At 37.6% G+C, this 16,865-nt stretch overlaps 1 protein-coding gene across 6 annotated transcripts in view; it reads right to left on the bottom strand.

The window, feature by feature from the left end:
* GPCPD1 (glycerophosphocholine phosphodiesterase 1) overlaps window positions 1-16,865 on the bottom strand; it is a 53,848-nt gene that overhangs the window by 14,739 nt on the left and 22,244 nt on the right. For all 6 annotated transcript variants that reach the window (XR_003524538.2, XM_027621096.2, XM_027621098.2 and 3 more), the window contains 8 exons: window positions 15,316-15,439; window positions 11,428-11,659; window positions 9,397-9,559; window positions 8,943-9,075; window positions 7,788-7,842; window positions 4,885-4,977; window positions 2,092-2,169; window positions 1,357-1,396 (listed from right to left, as the gene is read on the bottom strand). Coding sequence is in view for 5 of the 6 variants with exons in the window: in XM_027621096.2 (XP_027476897.1) it covers window positions 1,357-1,396; window positions 2,092-2,169; window positions 4,885-4,977; window positions 7,788-7,842; window positions 8,943-9,075; window positions 9,397-9,559; window positions 11,428-11,659; window positions 15,316-15,439 (918 nt within the window). In the remaining variant the exon portion in view is untranslated. The remainder of the gene's footprint in view (window positions 1-1,356; window positions 1,397-2,091; window positions 2,170-4,884; window positions 4,978-7,787; window positions 7,843-8,942; window positions 9,076-9,396; window positions 9,560-11,427; window positions 11,660-15,315; window positions 15,440-16,865) is intronic.

Raw genomic sequence — 16,865 nt, 5'->3', positions numbered from 1 at the left:
TCATATTTTGAAATATGAAAACTAGTTTGTAACATTTCACAGAAACACCAAGTTTGAGGACCCAACAGTGAGTATTTTCTTATAAACACTATAATACTACTTTTTACAAAGTAGTCACCAGCAGTGATTTGTTATTTCTCAATGGAATTAAGAGCTGTGTCCTCTTGCTAAGGCTTCTATTTGAAATATCAAAATCAGCTTCTGACCTGAGCCGAAGGCGGTCGCTTAACCGACTGAGCCACCCAGGCACCCCAAACTTTTCTTAAAAACAAACAAACCAACCCTGTTGGGTGCCTGGGTGGCTCAGTCGGTTAAGCGACCGCCTTCGGCTCAGGTCATGATCCTGGAGTCCCAGGATCTGAGTCCCGCATCAGCTCCCTGCTCAGCAGGGAGTCTGCTTCTCCCTCTGACCCTCCCCCGTCTCATGCTCTCTCTCTCATTCTCTCTCTCAAATAAATAAAATCTTAAAAAAAAAAAAGATTTAAAAAAACAAACGAACGAACAAACAAAAAAACCCTGTGTACTATGAAGACTAAAGTCACATAAAAATTTCTGGCTAAATAAAAATAATAAATAAAGAAAATTCATTTTATTATTAACAGTCATGAAATAGCTATAAAGCCTACAAAGTCATATCAATGCTCTGGGGATAACCTCTGGAGTCTTTAACACTTTATAATATCTTCATAAAGTCATTCCAACCATCCTGTTATCAAAACTGCAGATAAATATCTAATGAGCACCTACTACATACAGAGCATTATAAGTATCTTGGGGAATACAAAAACATGTTTTCCACCCTAGAGAGATTTACATTCTAGTTGAAGAGACAGGACATATACAGAATAAAGTGTTAAAAAAAGGAGCCATTAAACCTCAAATGAATGACACAAACTATGAAGTTCTATGAGAGTGCCAAGTGAAGTACAATTACAAAGGGATTTTGTAGGCAGGACAAGTTTTAGGGAAACTGAGGGACAAAGTGGTTAAAGTAAAGTAACCCACCCAAGGTCACAGCTGGTGAATGTTAAAGAGTTGTATTCAAACTCCTGGCTCTAGAGCCAGCTTTCATACTTGATATATCCTCCACTTTCTTCGTTGGTTAAGAATGTTTGGAAAAAATGGTAAGTACAAAGTTACAAAGAACTTTGATCATCAAGCTAAGAAAACTCATAAAAGTAAAAACTCCTAATTACTATACACATGACATAAATGCATTTGAAAATTAATATATGTAAAGTCTTCATGTCTATAAAATTATTTAGATAGCCCAATAATATATTCATTAAAATGACCAAGGGTATGTTAAAAAAAAAAAAAAGGAAATGAAAATAGTGTTTCCATATTGGTACATACCTTTCAGATCTTTAGATTTTAGAGCAGTCACATGAGCGAGCTAGAAAACACACACACACACACACACAAAACACAATCAGAAAAAAAGCCTTAATTTATGAAGATATGGTTAACAGAACTGTAACTTGAAAAGCTAGCAAGTTAAAGAAAACCATAAAATGTAGAATTATCAGTTTAGTAAAAATAATCACTAACCGCTATATATATTTTATATGTGCATACATACACATAAGATCATGATCAAATACCCAAGTAGGGAAGAAGAATATAAAAATTCTTAAGAAACTGTTTATACCCAATCAACCATTTATATAGGTATCTAGTGAGAACAGGAAGAGTGATCATATAAAATTACATGGTATAAAAAATATACAAAGATCTTAGTGACAGAAGTATAAAAACCAAGGACAGCATAAAAGGTCAACTATAAAATAGTTATATAAAGAAGGGCTAATGCAGACCAGAGGCAACCTAAGACTATGAATGAGAAGGGTCAGCCCCTATGGTCTACTAACACACTTATAACCTAGCCCCTTCACATATGCAAAAACAGCAGGGTCCGTGGAAACTGTTAGAGAAGACAGATGGATTAGCGCAAACCCATTCTTCCTAATAGTACAGAGAACCAAAGCATACATTCTCCTCATGCTTTATATCTCCATGCACAAAGAAAACATAAAGTATAAATCATTCTAAAACTAAAAGATCATTTACATTTTATGTTATCATTACTACCTTTAACAACTGGAGTTGGTCAAATGTTAATTCCTTTACTGGAATTTCAAATAATTCAACTGGATCAGCATCAAATTTCTAAAAAGAAAAGAAAGAGAAAAATAGGCCTCAAATTATTACTGAATGTTTAACCCCAGACAGGCCTAACACCCCAACGTAGTGAGTGATGAGAACTGTTCAGAGCCCGCAGCAAGCCCATGCAGGGGAGCCCCTCTTTTTTTTAAACACCACCTTCCAGATCTTAAATTCTGGTTTTCGTTTTTGATGTGGGTGGGAGTGCCTGAAAGGAAAAAACAGCTGGGAGGATGGGGCCCTGAAGACAAACTGAGAAGAAAGCCAGAAATCAGTCATTTCCCCCTACTTCCTATCATGCTGTTGACATTTTATTTGACATATATATATCCATGCTACATGACTAGGGAATCAACATGTACAAGGACTATACAAGGATTAATTTCTGTCAATAAGTTTCTAAACCTTTTAAACTTAAGTTTGGTTACAAATAGCCACAGAAATCAATGGTCATGGGAAAAAAATGTCTGATTAGTTTTAAGCAGTAATATTTAACAGGAACTCTAATCTTAACAGGAACTCTACTACAAATGTTTTCCCCAGGAACAAATCTGTTTCATTAGATTTTACTACCATATCAAACATCACACTATTTAGGCACTCCTATCTTAAGGAAATGAATTAATGGACCACCAATAAATCATCAATCAACAAATAACGGTAAAATCCATTATATTCATTCACATACATATGGTATAAACCTGTGCATAACGCTCTTCTAGAGGACACACAAGAAACTGTTAAGAGTAAGGAAGTGTGTGACCAAGGAGAAAGGGGAAAGGAAGATTTATTTTTCATGTCATAATCTTCAGCAGTTTTACAATGAACATGAATTGATTTTGTTAAGGAAAATAGCAGCTTAAAAATTAAAACTAAAAATACGTACAATTTGTTACTTTCATTCTCTAACTCATCCAGGTTCAACTTAAGAACAAGACAAGGTCTGGTGAAAACCACATCAGTGATACTTTTCAATTAACTCATAGATTTTTTTGAAATTACAGCTTGATTAACCTCAATCTCGGTTACGAAGATCTTTACTGCTCCATTTCTTCCTGTTCCACTTTTGCACTGATTTTTTTCCCAAGAGCAAAACAATCTTCTCCTTTTCTACTAAGTTATTTTACCTCTATTATCTAAATCGGTGCATCTCCTTCCTTCTCTCTCCTAAGACTATGGACGAGAAGGGTCAGCCCCTATGGTCTACCAACAAAGACTTACAGCCTAGCCCCTTCACATATGCAAAAACAGTGAGGTCCCCAAAAACAGTGGGGTCCACTTCTAGAAGTGGAAGCGTGCTTTTCCATACATCATAGTAATCCAAACCCCCATGACTGATTCAAATCCACGAGCAAGAAGAGCCAGGCACCTTGCCATATATACCACAACAACTGTGTCTGGTAGAGTGTCCTATATGTTAGCAAGCTAGCCTTAACTTTAAATCACCTCAATGGAAAATGATACCCAATAGTTTTATAGAAAATGCCAAATGAACCCTCCTAGTTTAAGTTCTTTTTTTTTTTTTTGAGAGTTGTATATTTGCCAGATTCTTTCTTTTTGAAGATTTTATTTATTTGACACAGAGAGAGGGAACACAAGCAGGGGGAGTAGGAGAGGGAGAGGGAGAAGCAGGTTTCCCGCCGAGCAGGGAGCCCGATGCGGGGCTCAATCCCAGGATCCTGGGATCATGACCTGAGACGAAGGCAGACGCTTAGACTGAGCCACCCAGGCGCCCCCTCCTAGTTTAAGTTAAGAAATCACTTGGTTAATTTGTACACTAAAGTTTAAGCACTATGCAATTATCACGATTATGTTTGCACAACGGTTACAATTTTTAAGAAACAATATATATTTTCAAATCTCCTTCTGGACTTTCTCCTCCATTGTGCCATTCTCCATTCTATCTCCACACTGGTCCAGGCTTACTGTATCTTTGGCCACATTACCACTCCCCCTGTCTCTAGTCTCTGTCCTCTTAAATTCCCCTTACATCAGGCACTTACATCTAGAGGTTTAGTTCTGAACATTTCCCTTCTTGACTCAAGAGTCTGTCACATCTTCCTAGCTCCTAAATCCACACCCCTTTCCTGAGGCCCTCCACTATCTGGCTCCAAAGTGCTTTTCCACTGTGGCTCTTCTCGTTTTGGCCAAATCATACTAACCTATTAATCTGAGGAAAAGCCTGAAGCAGAAATAGAAGGGAGCCTAGAAAACAGACACTCTGACAGCTTCCTCTCTTGCTTCAATACAGGAACAGCGGCAGACTGATAGAGAAGCCACCTGGAAGGTCCTTTTGTTAGATAGTAGAAGAAAGCAAATCAGCAATACAGAGACCCCACTCTAGGCAATTATTATTCCCATCTCCTTACTCTCTCGATGTTGCAGGAGCTTGACAGAGGAAAGAATTGGCAGCAATTGACCAAAAAAATGAACTGATCAATGTTAATAAATGACTATTCACATATATGTAAAACAAACTTCCTAGCGTTTAAACCTATCTAACTGTAAGAGTTTAAAATGAAGGAATTTGGAGGCACTAGGGTGGCTAAGTCCATTAAGCGACCAACTCTTGATTTCGGCTCAGGTCATGATCTCAGGGTTGTGAGATCGAGCCCCGTGTCAGGCTCTGCGCTGGGCACAGAGTCTGCTTAAGATTCTGTCTCCCCTCCCCCCCCTTAAAAAATAAATAAGATAAAATAAAATGAAGGAATTTCAACATACCTTTTTCATTGTCAAACAACAGGTAAGATCATGATACACCACAGGCACAAAATCTTTTGAAAGATGTACATCAAATTCTACAAAGGCTGCCCCCTAACAGAAATAAAGAAAAGAGGTACTTCAAAAACATTATCTGGCCCACAATACATCAAAAACTACAAGGACATAAGAAATTCACTGTTCACTATAAACTCAGACCTGTATACAAAACAAAAAAACTTCCTCATGAATTAGTTATACTTCAAGCTTTTTCTAAAAAGTAATTTCTTCTCTTACAATTTTTTTATTGTTCTTTGTTATGACAGCACAAGCAATTTTTTCCCGGCAAAAACATGGGCACACTGATCCACCTCAACACACCCCAGGGCCGTGCTGTGGCAGTGGCCAGCCTGTTACCTCTGCTGCTGCCCTTAGCAGAAATGGATAGCCTGCCAGGAACAGGGAGCGGGGCCAGCTTGTGCTATACTGCCCCGAAGTGCCATGGCCAGACAGCTGACCCTCAAAGCTGAGAAGGGAAAGGAAGAAGCCACAATGTCTCCGCTCTGCAACCTGGTGCACTTGAGCGGCACACCTTCCAGCCTTTCCTGGCAAAACCCCAAAAGCAGAATCAAGAGGAAATGACAGGTGCGGCTGAAAAGACAGAAAGCTGCAAGGGGGTCAAGAACGGCCCTGCACAAGCCCAATCTCCTGACAGAGCCTCAACAGGAAGGAGGATGACGAGGATGAGTTAAGGATGCATTTTTCCAAGTCGGACCCATTCTGACATAGGAATTAATCCAAATAAAGCTAAGAACATAAACTGACCCACAAAGGTGTGCATTCACTGAAAGAAAGCTGGCTGGGATCAAAGGAAACAAGGTGTGAGCATTCTATATGTTCCTGCAGCCCAGAAAAGTGCTTGTGTAAGGACAGATGACATGGTTCCACCCCTCCCTGAGCTTTAGGTCACGGAGGGGTGTCCAACTTGTGAGCACATGTGGATCACAGACTAGAATCAAAGCCTATTTCCTTGATGAATTCTGAAACAGGAAGTAAGTTTAGCTCCTTCTAGTGCTATAAAACAAGACAATAACAAAAAAAGCGTTTCTACCGAAGAGAACAAACCCTAGCATCCTTAAACAGTTATGTTGATTAAACAAATTATAGCTCTGTAGTTTAAATGTTTAACTTTACAGGATCACCACCCTTTGGAAGATAATTTCCTGCGAGAGAAAACCTGATCCCAAAATCCATGTGTGAGCCTTAAGAAATAAGCCAATAACATATCACAACCCCTTCAAGGATATGTTTTTAACATTAAAATAAACAAGTCATTAATAACTAGCATATGGCATTCTAAGATGTGATCCATATGACTTACAAAGGATCTCAACAGAACATGGAAGAAAAAAAGCTTAATGAAATTTTCTCTCAAAAAGCACAGAGGGATGCCTGGGTGGCTCAGTCAGTTAAGTAACTGACTCTTGATTTTGGCTCGGGTCATGATCTCAGGGTTGTGAGATCGAGCCCTGTGTCGGACTCTGTGCTAGCCGCTTAAGATTCTCCCCTCCCTCTACTGCTGCCTCTTCCGACTTCCCTCTCTTTAAAAAAAAAAAAAAAAAGGCATGGAGACACTAAAGTTCCTTAACAGGATCTTCATGTGTTTACAGCTAATAAACCAATGTTTAGAATAGTTAGCTACAATGAACTGAAACTGGTTCCAAATAATGAACCAGAGCCCCCAACACATAGATTTAATATCATCCTTTCAACAAAAGACAGAAGAATCTACTATTAATATTTTTAAACACTAAAATAAAATGTCATGAATTATAATATGCTTCATATACCACTAAAAGGGGAAAAAATGCTGCCCATGACACCAGGATGCAAGGCTAAGAAAGCTGTAAAACGCTAACCAATTGTAGAGATGCTCAAATATGAAAAAAGTATGTCTTAGAATAGATGTTTGCTCATACAAGTAATAAAATTAAACATCACACTAATCAAGTTTACTTGCTGAACTATTTAAAAAGGCAAAGTTTAAGGCACGTGGAGAACATTGTGGAGAAAATGAAAATAAAAGAATGAGCTGTTCTCCTCCATTTCCCCCCTAGTTTAACTTTAGAGCATGAGGTTTTTCAGTCATGTAAAGGCAGCAGGGGAAGACAGGGGAATCTCAGGTTCTTGACTAAAAATGTCAAGTTGTAGTTGCTGAAAAAAACTGAAAGCTAAAAAATGGACTCTAACCTTTTATAAATGGATAAAAATAATTAAGAAATTTAACATAATCAAGTTGGTATGCAGGACATAAACTGAGAGACTTAAGTGTTACATAAAACCACCATCAAATCCTTCTGTAAGCATTACTTCCAAAGTATCTGAGTGAGCACAATACTCAGTTAATGAAAACCAGTGCTTAATGGGGATTGTTTTTCTTGTTCCAATCACTCAAAATTTGTAATCTCAGGGGCTCCTGGGTGGCTCAGTCGGTTGAACGTCTGCCTTTGCCTGGGGTCATGACCCCAGGGTCCTGGGATTGAGCCCCACGTTGGGCTCCCTGCTAAGTGGGGAGTCGGCTTCTCCCTCTTCCTCTGCCCCTCCCCCTGCTTATGCTCTCTCGCTCTCTCTCTCTCGATACATAAAATCTTTTAAAACAAACAAAAAACCCTGTAATCTCAAACATGCTAATGATTCTATAGTTTTCATCACAATCTTCACCAAGAATCTAAAAACAAATGCTCAGAGATACTTTATCTTCAGTTAGAATCATATTCAGAAGAAGCATGCATTTTTAACTTACTTAACCTTTTTAAGCTATTAAAGAGAATAAAGGGAAGAGGTTCCCCAAGCCCACAATTCTCTACTTTGCTATCTTTAGACCAACGGTCCCAAGTCGTTCAAAAAAAGAGAAGGTCACTTACATGACTAGCAGCATTTCTTAAAGAAGCAATAGTATTTTCTTGAACTTTAGCAAGCCTGAAAGAGAAGAAATATATAGAAATACCGTTATCATCCACTATAGAAAAGATAAAGAAAACAAATGTAATAAAGAAGCCAACTGGGGTGCTTGGATGGCTCAGTCGTTAAGCGTCTGACTTAGGTTCAGATCGGGATCTCAGGGTCCTGGGATGGAGCCCTGCTGACATCAGGCTCTGTGCTTGGGGGGAGTCTGCTTGTCCCTCTCCCTCTCAAATAAATAAATAAAATCTTAAAAAAAAAAGCCAACTATATCTTTAACAATGGAAACAGCTCAATATTCTCTATTCTGAAGCTCCTTCTGCCATCCCCAAATTAAGACAATAAATAAAATCTTAAAAAAAAAAAAAGCCAACCATATCTTTAACAATGGAAACAGCTCAATATTCTCTATTCTGAAGCTCCTTCTGCCATCCCCAAATTAAGACTGTGACCATCACTTGGTGGGTATATGCATTTATTCCAGAAACACAAGCTCTAATCATAATAATGATGCGCATTTATTCCAGAAACGCAAGCTCTAATCATAATAATGATATGCATTTATTCCAGAAATGCAAGCTCTATTCTTATAAGCCAAATATAAACATATCCCACACCCATACATACCTCCCCAAGTGAGGTGACCACTCAAGGAAAACAATCTTTTGCAGTGGCATCAAGTAGAAGAGACACAGAGACTTGCCCCTTGCAATGGTGCCTCAGAGCACTTAACCCTGGCCAACCGGGGGAATGGGAAAAGGCTGACACCCAGCAGGTCGGCAGTATGGAAATGATACCAAGAACAGGTGAGGAAACAGAGACCCAGAGAGGGGAGCATGCCAAAGGCTGGGACCACAACACACCCTGAGATTCAGGCTGCTTCCTGCATCAAGCTTTTCCTCCTGGCTTTCTCTTTTTAATGTCCCTCTTGGCATCAGTTCAGTAGATATTAGAGACACTGACCAGACAAAGTCTTACGGGAGAGTTAGTCTCTACTTAATTTGAATTACATTAAATCCCAGGTAGTAAAGGGATTCTTTGACCTTTAATGGGCCAAACCAATGGAACCTTATGAGCAAGCTACCAAATGCTAAATACCACTCAAATATTCAACCTACTGAGCAGTTGTTGTAGAATTCCCTGCACCTCGATGTCCAACATCCAATGGTGTTCTCGGCTTCCAATACTTGGAAAATGAAGATTTCATGTCACAACTGTATCCTGGTAATGGCTTAATAATTATATAGTCAACTTCCATAGAAAAAAAGGGGCAGAAATAAAGATAAAGCTGATTAAAAAGGCCACGATGAGCATTTAAATGGTATTTACGTTTAAATATCCCTCGAATCAACTTTATCAATCTCTATCAAATAGAAAACAAGTCAAAACTGATTCAGAGTAAAGCTTCCAGAAAATTTCACAGATGTCCCTTATTGCTATTGTAAGTAGTAAATATTCTAAAAACAAATTATTAATTTGACGCCATTCTCAAAAACTCAATTTGAAGCTAACTAAAATTCGAACCTAACCTTTGCTCATTTATAAAGGGCCCCTCTGTTTCTCCCAGCTTACCTCTCACTTTGCCTATTGTTTTTCTGGAATTTCTGCTCATGATGGGAAGAATAAGAATTCCAGCACTCTTCCCACTCTCGGCAATGGTGGATGATAAGAGGCACGCTGTCCCTACATGTCCAGGAAGGGCATCACCCTGAACTACATGTTCACTGAGATCTTCCTGAAATAAAAAATGAGGTTTAAAATAATCCACATTCTTACACTTCAGTATTTCCCATTTAAAGATCAAAAAACTCCCTTAAAATTAATTCATAATCTACTGAGGAAGATCAATAATAAATAGGAATCAAATTTATATTCAGGTAATTTAGATAAGATTCTTTGTAAAATAAATGATACATTTTCTTTTAGTATATAATATTTTAAGATTTTATATGGTACTTTATTAGTCATAACTCTGTTGACTAGCACTTCTGATCCTTTAACATGTATCAGATGAATTTAAAACACTGACAAAGTTTCTAAGTCTCTTCATATTCAAAGACTAAAATACACCTGTAGTGAGCTGTTAATGTTTATATTCTCTAAAAATGCATTACCACAGAGAACATAAAGGGATAATTAACTCTCTAGGAAACTGAATACTCACTTGCAGATTACACTGGATATTTTATCAACATAGTCTACGAATAAAATAGTATTTCCAAAACTGCTTAACAAATGAAAAGCAAGTTAGGACGTTTAAGAGAGTATTTTAAGAAATAAGGAAACATTCAACCAAAACCTCACATTTTTACAATAAAGTCCCACAGATCTTATTACTTAGGTAAGATCGAATTATAGGTTTTTTAAAAATAAAATTCTTTTTTTTTTTTTAAGATTTTTTTTATTTATTTATTTGAGAGGGAGAGAATGAGAGACAGAGAGCACAAGAGGGAAGAGGGTCAGAGGGAGAGGCAGACTCCCTGCCGAGCAGGGAGCCCGATGCGGGACTTGATCCCGGGACTCCAGGATCATGACCTGAGCCGAAGGCAGTCGCTTAACCAACTGAGCCACCCAGGCGCCCCAAAAATAAAATTCTTTATTATAGCTTTTTGAAAGGAAACACTTTAAATTTCATACAATGCAAAAAGCTTTTTCGTACAAAAAGCCAGTTGCAAAGGCGATGCATAAAGGTATCATCAAATTAAATAATTCAAAGACTATAATGATTTTAACAAGTGTAACAAATGTTACTTGTGGGTTTAAATCCATCCTGTATTCTGCTATTTTCACAAAACTGTGGCTAGGTCTCTCGTCTAATGGAAATGGGAGTGGAAGTGCCAAAGAGCCAGAGTCTGAGGAAAGCAGTACACAGAACCACTAGCTGGGCACAGTAAAGCGAGGACCTTAGCCAAGGACCCAGCCTGACTTATGAAGACGAGAACCCCTGAACAGCCCCAAGCCAGAGGGCTCTCGTGTTGAGTCGCAAGGAGCTCTGGAAAGCCGGTAGCAGATTCTGAACAACCTGGCACAATTTTCACAGCAACTCTTTTTGGCTACATATTTATACTATCAAGCAAAGTTGTAAAAATGAGTCCGCTGTTACGAATTCTTATTATAAAAATGCCTCAATAAACCACAGACTTCAGTCATGAGGAGGACTCAATCATGTTAGTTACACTGGGCGGCTCATCAAGAGTCATACAGTCCGCTCGTCCCTCTATTTATTCTTGGAGGCTCCTTTGGTTATTATTCATTGATATTTAGAATAGGCACAGCGGCACCTGGCTGGCTCAGTCGATCACGCAACTCTTGATCTCAAGGTTGTGAGTACAAGCCCCACGTTGGTTTAAAAAAAAAACAAAAAACAGGCACAGATATTAAGACATCTGGTCTTGATCGAAAACATCAATTCAGCTGAACTTTTTTTATAGTACTGAGTCTATCAACTCCAAGTTTTTTAAGCCTGCTAAAATGTAGAGACAAACATCTGAAAGGATGTATGAATCATGGGTTTACACTCAGACTAAAATAAAAGTCAAAACATATAAAAATAAACTCATGCCTGCACTCTTTCTCAACTCCCTCTGTGAAATAATTACTCACCTCAAAAAAATCAAATATTAGTTCCAGGTTATCTGGTTCCATTGTCTGTATGCTGTACTCTGTCCAACGATCGGGCTGCAAGCCGTACCCACACTCTGGCTGTGAATGCCTGCACTTGAACTCATTGTCGCTTATTAAGGATATCTCTAGACTATTGGACATTTTGTGAAGAATGGTGGGAGATACCCTATCATCATCATCTTCTTCCAAGCCCTCTAGTGTCAGCTTTACCCTACACAAATGGAAAAAATCATGAATTAGCAATAATCACACCTTGGATAAACCTCATTGGCTACGATCCTGCCACTGTGCAAAGCTTGGAAAAAATAATGAAATGCAAAAAAATGGAAAAGGAAAACTCATACAAGTGTTACCTAAACGCCAACTTTAAAAAAGTGCTCCCTGAATATACTAATCCTTTAAGTAACAAAAATATGGTATTATGCAAGACTACACATACTACTGGTTAAGGCATTAGTATGTTTTATAATATACTGTTGTTTTTATCTACATATGTTTCTGCAAAGAATTAAAACAAGATAAATGTTCATTATGCCCAAGGTTGTTTTCAGTAATTCTTTTTCTACAGAAGCATTACTATTATCTCATTTCTAACTGGCTATCTCAACTTCTTTTGAAAAGTCTCACAAAAGAATATATGTATAAAACAAGTACCAAACTGAATCATATTTTTAGTGTACATAAAAAGACTATAGAGTTGGAGGCTGTAAATTAAAAATTTTCACCTTTCTTCTACCTTACCACAGTGAGTCCAGGTATTCTGTGAAAAGTACATTATTAAAAAAAGATATACTGCATTGTTTATTTGTATGCATGCACACTTTTTACATGTGTGTATGTATTTACATATAAGTACTTTTTAAATGAAACAAACAGGGCGCCTGGGTGGCTTAGTCAGTTAAGCGTCTACCTTCAGTTCAGGTCATGATGTCAGGGTCCTGGGTTCGAGCCCCACACGGGGCTCCCTGCCCCTCCACTCGGCTCGTGCTCTCTCTTTCTTGCTCTCTCTCTCTCTCAAAGAAATAAATAACATCTTTAAAAAATAAAAGAATAGTTCTGGATAACTGATTCTATTAGTGAACCTGAAGGAACATTCTCTACCAGGATATATGAAGAGAGACCACATTTGGACAGTAATAAATAAGCAAGAAAGGCACAAAGATAAAAATAACTATTCTGCTAACAGCAATGTGCATTTACAAAAAAAAAAATTCAAGTTTAAAGGGATTTATGAAAAAATTTGTCATTTATGTTAAAGGTTTTCTTCAAATAGCTCTATAATGGTTATAATCTGTCTTTCCACTTTGAGAGAGTCAACTAAAGGAGAAACTTGCTTAAAACTTGCTGATAATAAAAAAAAATAAACTTGCTGGTTCTTTCTCATTAAAAAGAACAGCATGTCTAATATTTTATTTAAATGCATAAGCTAGGGGCATCTGGGTAGCTCAGTCATTAAGCGTCTGCCTTGGGCTCAGGTCATGATCCCAGGGTCCTGGGATAGAGCCCTGCATTGGGCTCCCTGCTCAGCAGGAAACCTGCTTTTCCCTCTCCCACTCCCCCTTGCTTATATTCCCTCTCTCGCTCTCTGTCAAAAAATAAATAAAATCTTTAAAAAATAAATAAATAAATAAAATGCATAAGCTGTTGCTAAGTTTTTAAAGTCCTGATATTCTTGCAGATCAATTTATTTCCTACCCCATGAAGGTTTAGTTTATCACTAAATATGAATTTGGGGGGAAAAGGTGGTCAGAACACAAATTTCTAGTTATACACAATTTTTTAATAGTTTATATTACTATTATATATATATATATATTTTTAGTAATCTCTACATCCAAGATTGGGCTCAAATTCACGACCCTGAGATCAAGAGTCACATACTCTTCAGACTGAGCCAGCCAGGTACCCCATACACAATTATTTCAATAGCAATCAGTTATTTAATTTGTAGAGCCCACCAAAGTTTGGTTATACAAAAATATTCCAATTTAAGCCTGATTAACACAATAATATATACTAACCCTCAAAATAACTTCTATATAAACAAGAATGGTATAGGACTCAGTATGCATTTGCAATCAGAAATTTGCAAGCAGAACCCAACCATTAATTATCTATTAATTTCTTAACTAAAGTCAAGGAAAGAAAAAAATCCTCATAAGCCCAACCAACCATCTGGTTTAATCTTTATCTTCTACAGCCATCCTTATTTCAAGGTCTTATTCTTTTTCTTTTCTTTTTTTAAAGATTTTATTTATTTATTTGACAGACAAAGCACAAGCAGGGGGATCAGCAGAGGGAGAGGGAAAAGCAGGCTCCCAGCTGAGCAGGGACCACGATCCAAGCGGAAGGCACACGCCCAACCATCTGAGCCACCCAGGCACCCCTCAAGTTCTTATTCTAAGAAGACACTTTATAGCTGTAACACAATTTCTTTTCACAGGTAAATAAGATTCAATTATGTTAAACACACTCCACCCCAAGCGCAGAGCCAAGTCTCACCACCCTGAGATCAATACATGCCAAACTCAAGAGGCTTAACTAAGCTACCCAGTCTGCCCCTCCCCCGCCCCCCAGCTGGGGGGGGGGGGCGGGAGGGCTCATGTGGGTGCGCTCTCTCTCTCTCTCATAAATAATAAATAAAGTTTAGAAGAAAAAAAGGATTCAACTATGTATGAAAAAGGCCTAGAAACGCTATGCACAAAGATAAGATACACCCAAAACCTTCCGCTTCCTCTCAGAACAACCAATGCAAAGGACTGTGAAGTGTTACTCACCCTTTTCCCTTTTTAATTTTATGACTGGGATAAGTACTACAATATTTAAGCAGTTATTACAAAACATTTTGGGTTATTACCTGCAGTATCTTGTAAGTTTTATTACAAAGACACTAAGTATTGTATTATTAATTACTTTGGTTGCTGAAAATGGCCCTTTCAACCCAGCCCTGACATTTTGTCAGAAAAGGATGCATTACATACCAAGACTTACAACTCTCAGTCCGTAAGTTACAAAAACTCAAATGACAGGGCTGCCTGGGTCATTGAGAAGCCAGCTCACTTAAAGGTATGTATGATGACGTTACGGAAAAATAAAGTTACTCACTATGTAGCTATTTACACAACGCTTGAAATCTATTCTTAATATAGGAGTAAGAAGAAACTAATCTGGAACTGCCATGATCACTGCTACCTTTCTTCATGAAATTTTCATTTTCAAGCCACAGGAACACTTTAGAACACTGAAGGATATTTCCAATAATCATTTTTCTCTGTTTATACCATTATTCCCTGATTTAGCACAAATTCATTTCTATCATATCAATTTTAAAACAAACTATTGCTACACTAAGAAATTTTAAATGGGGGCACCTAGCTGGCTCAGCAGGTTAAATGTCCAACTCTTGGTTTTGGCTAAGGTCATGATCTCAGGATCATGGGATCTCGGCACGGAATGTGCTTGTCTCTCTCCCTCTGCTCCTCCCCCAGCTCACATACATGCTTTCTCTCTCTCTCTCACTCGCTCTCTCTCAAATAAATAAACACAAAATCCTAAAAAAAAAAGAAAAGAAATTTTGAATGGTAGAAACCACAAAGATACATACACTTGGAAATCACTTATCTATATAGAAAGAAAATTTTCTCGTTTCAAATTTAGCAATTAATACTAAGAGAATGCCAGTTTAACTGGAACAATCTGAGTCAGGGAAGCAGTTCATACTCACAACACTCTTCAATAAGAAAATGTAACATCTATAAGTGTGTTATGTTCTTAGTTTATGCACTTAAAGGCTAAAAACAAAGGGGTCAGAAATCTACAGCATTAGTAAAAATAAGTAGCCTAAGTAACAAATACACATGGTCATACCTAAATCTAGATTTTTTTAATTTTTTCTTTGTTATTGAGACAGGAGGTTTTTCAGAATAATGCAAACGTAATCTTATTTCAGTCTGACATGTCAGCCATCCAGAATCCAGAGTTTCAACACCATCTGGCAGAGTAAATATAAAGAACAGTAATTATTATACATACTTTTTTGAAACAATCTAGTTCATGTTCACATTTTAATACACCCAGTTTATGTTATCACTGGAACTTCTCTCCAAAGCAAACCCACGGGGGTCTTAAATTTATCACTCAAAAACTTTTATATGAAGTAGGGGGGAAAAAAGTTCAATGTTAACAAGCAGCCACATTTGGGCACCTGGGTGGCTTAGACGGTTAAACGTCTGCCTTCGGCCCAGGTCATGATCCCAGGGATCGAGTCCCGCATCGGGCTCCCTGCTCCTTGGGAGCCTGCTTCTCCCTCTGCCTCTCTCTCTCTCTCTCTGTCTCTCATGAATAAATAAATAGAATCTTAAAAAAAAAAAAAAACAAGCAGCCACATTTAAGAACTTAAGGAAATTGAAATTTTGTACTGAGTCCATTATCGAGGTAATAGCATCAATTTCTGAAAGAATACCACATTCCTCACTGGCTCTAACCTAGCGGTTGTTCCACGGAGGACCGCTGTCATGCTTCGAAAGCATCATATGAGTTATTCAGCTGAAATTAGTTCTACCACTAAAGCTGGAGCTTGAGACATGAGAAGGTTAAGAACAAAACTGTGAGCCAATTTTGTATTCTCACCTTTATAAGTTCTGACATAAATGGCAGGATTGTGATAACACTGTGTTAGCATTATTTAACTTGAAGTTTCCTGCTAACATATGTCATAAAATGTTCATAAATACCAGAGAGCTGTCAACTGTTTTGGACCTAACTTTTTTATCAACAGGACTTAAAAAAAAAACCAGAAGTTTTTCTCTTTAGGTATAACTTCAAGAGGTTCAATACTTATCAAATTTTAAAAAATAAAGAGAAACCACTATCCTCTCTTAATTTTAAACTGTTCTCAGAAATGGACAAAGTTGGAGAGACGGTTTTCCACCCTGACAGCTAACTAAAGCTGAGTTTAAGAGAACTACAAAAGAGGAAAGAAATGCCTGCATTTATAACTGCATAGATATTAACATACAATAGAGGGATATGATGTCCTGCCTTACATACAGTTAAGAACATGAGAAAGCTACTTCTCCATCCAACAAGCTCTCTAAAACATGTAGCATAAATACCATCTTTTGTAAATAAAGAGAACAAGACTCTAAAGCACTAAAACTAAAGCTATGCAAGTATTTTAGACTACCTTATAATGTTATATAAATAATCTCAAATAAAATTAAGGAAAAGAAATTTAATTCCTATCCAAATATTGCCAAAGCATGTACATTTCTCAGGTGCATAAAATAGGCACCTAGTATCAGCAATTTATCTCTGATTCACAGTCAGTGCAAGCACACATTCTGCTCACCCCCTTTGTATCTTTGACTTCTATAGTATATGATCTAAAATAAAAATGCAGTTCTACCATGATAACA

This window comes from Zalophus californianus, chromosome 8 (genome assembly GCF_009762305.2).
Source record: "Zalophus californianus isolate mZalCal1 chromosome 8, mZalCal1.pri.v2, whole genome shotgun sequence".
In the NCBI taxonomy this organism is placed as follows: Eukaryota; Metazoa; Chordata; class Mammalia; order Carnivora; family Otariidae; genus Zalophus; species Zalophus californianus.
Note: the sequence above shows the minus strand (reverse complement) of the source record. Positions and strands in the feature narration are given on the sequence as shown.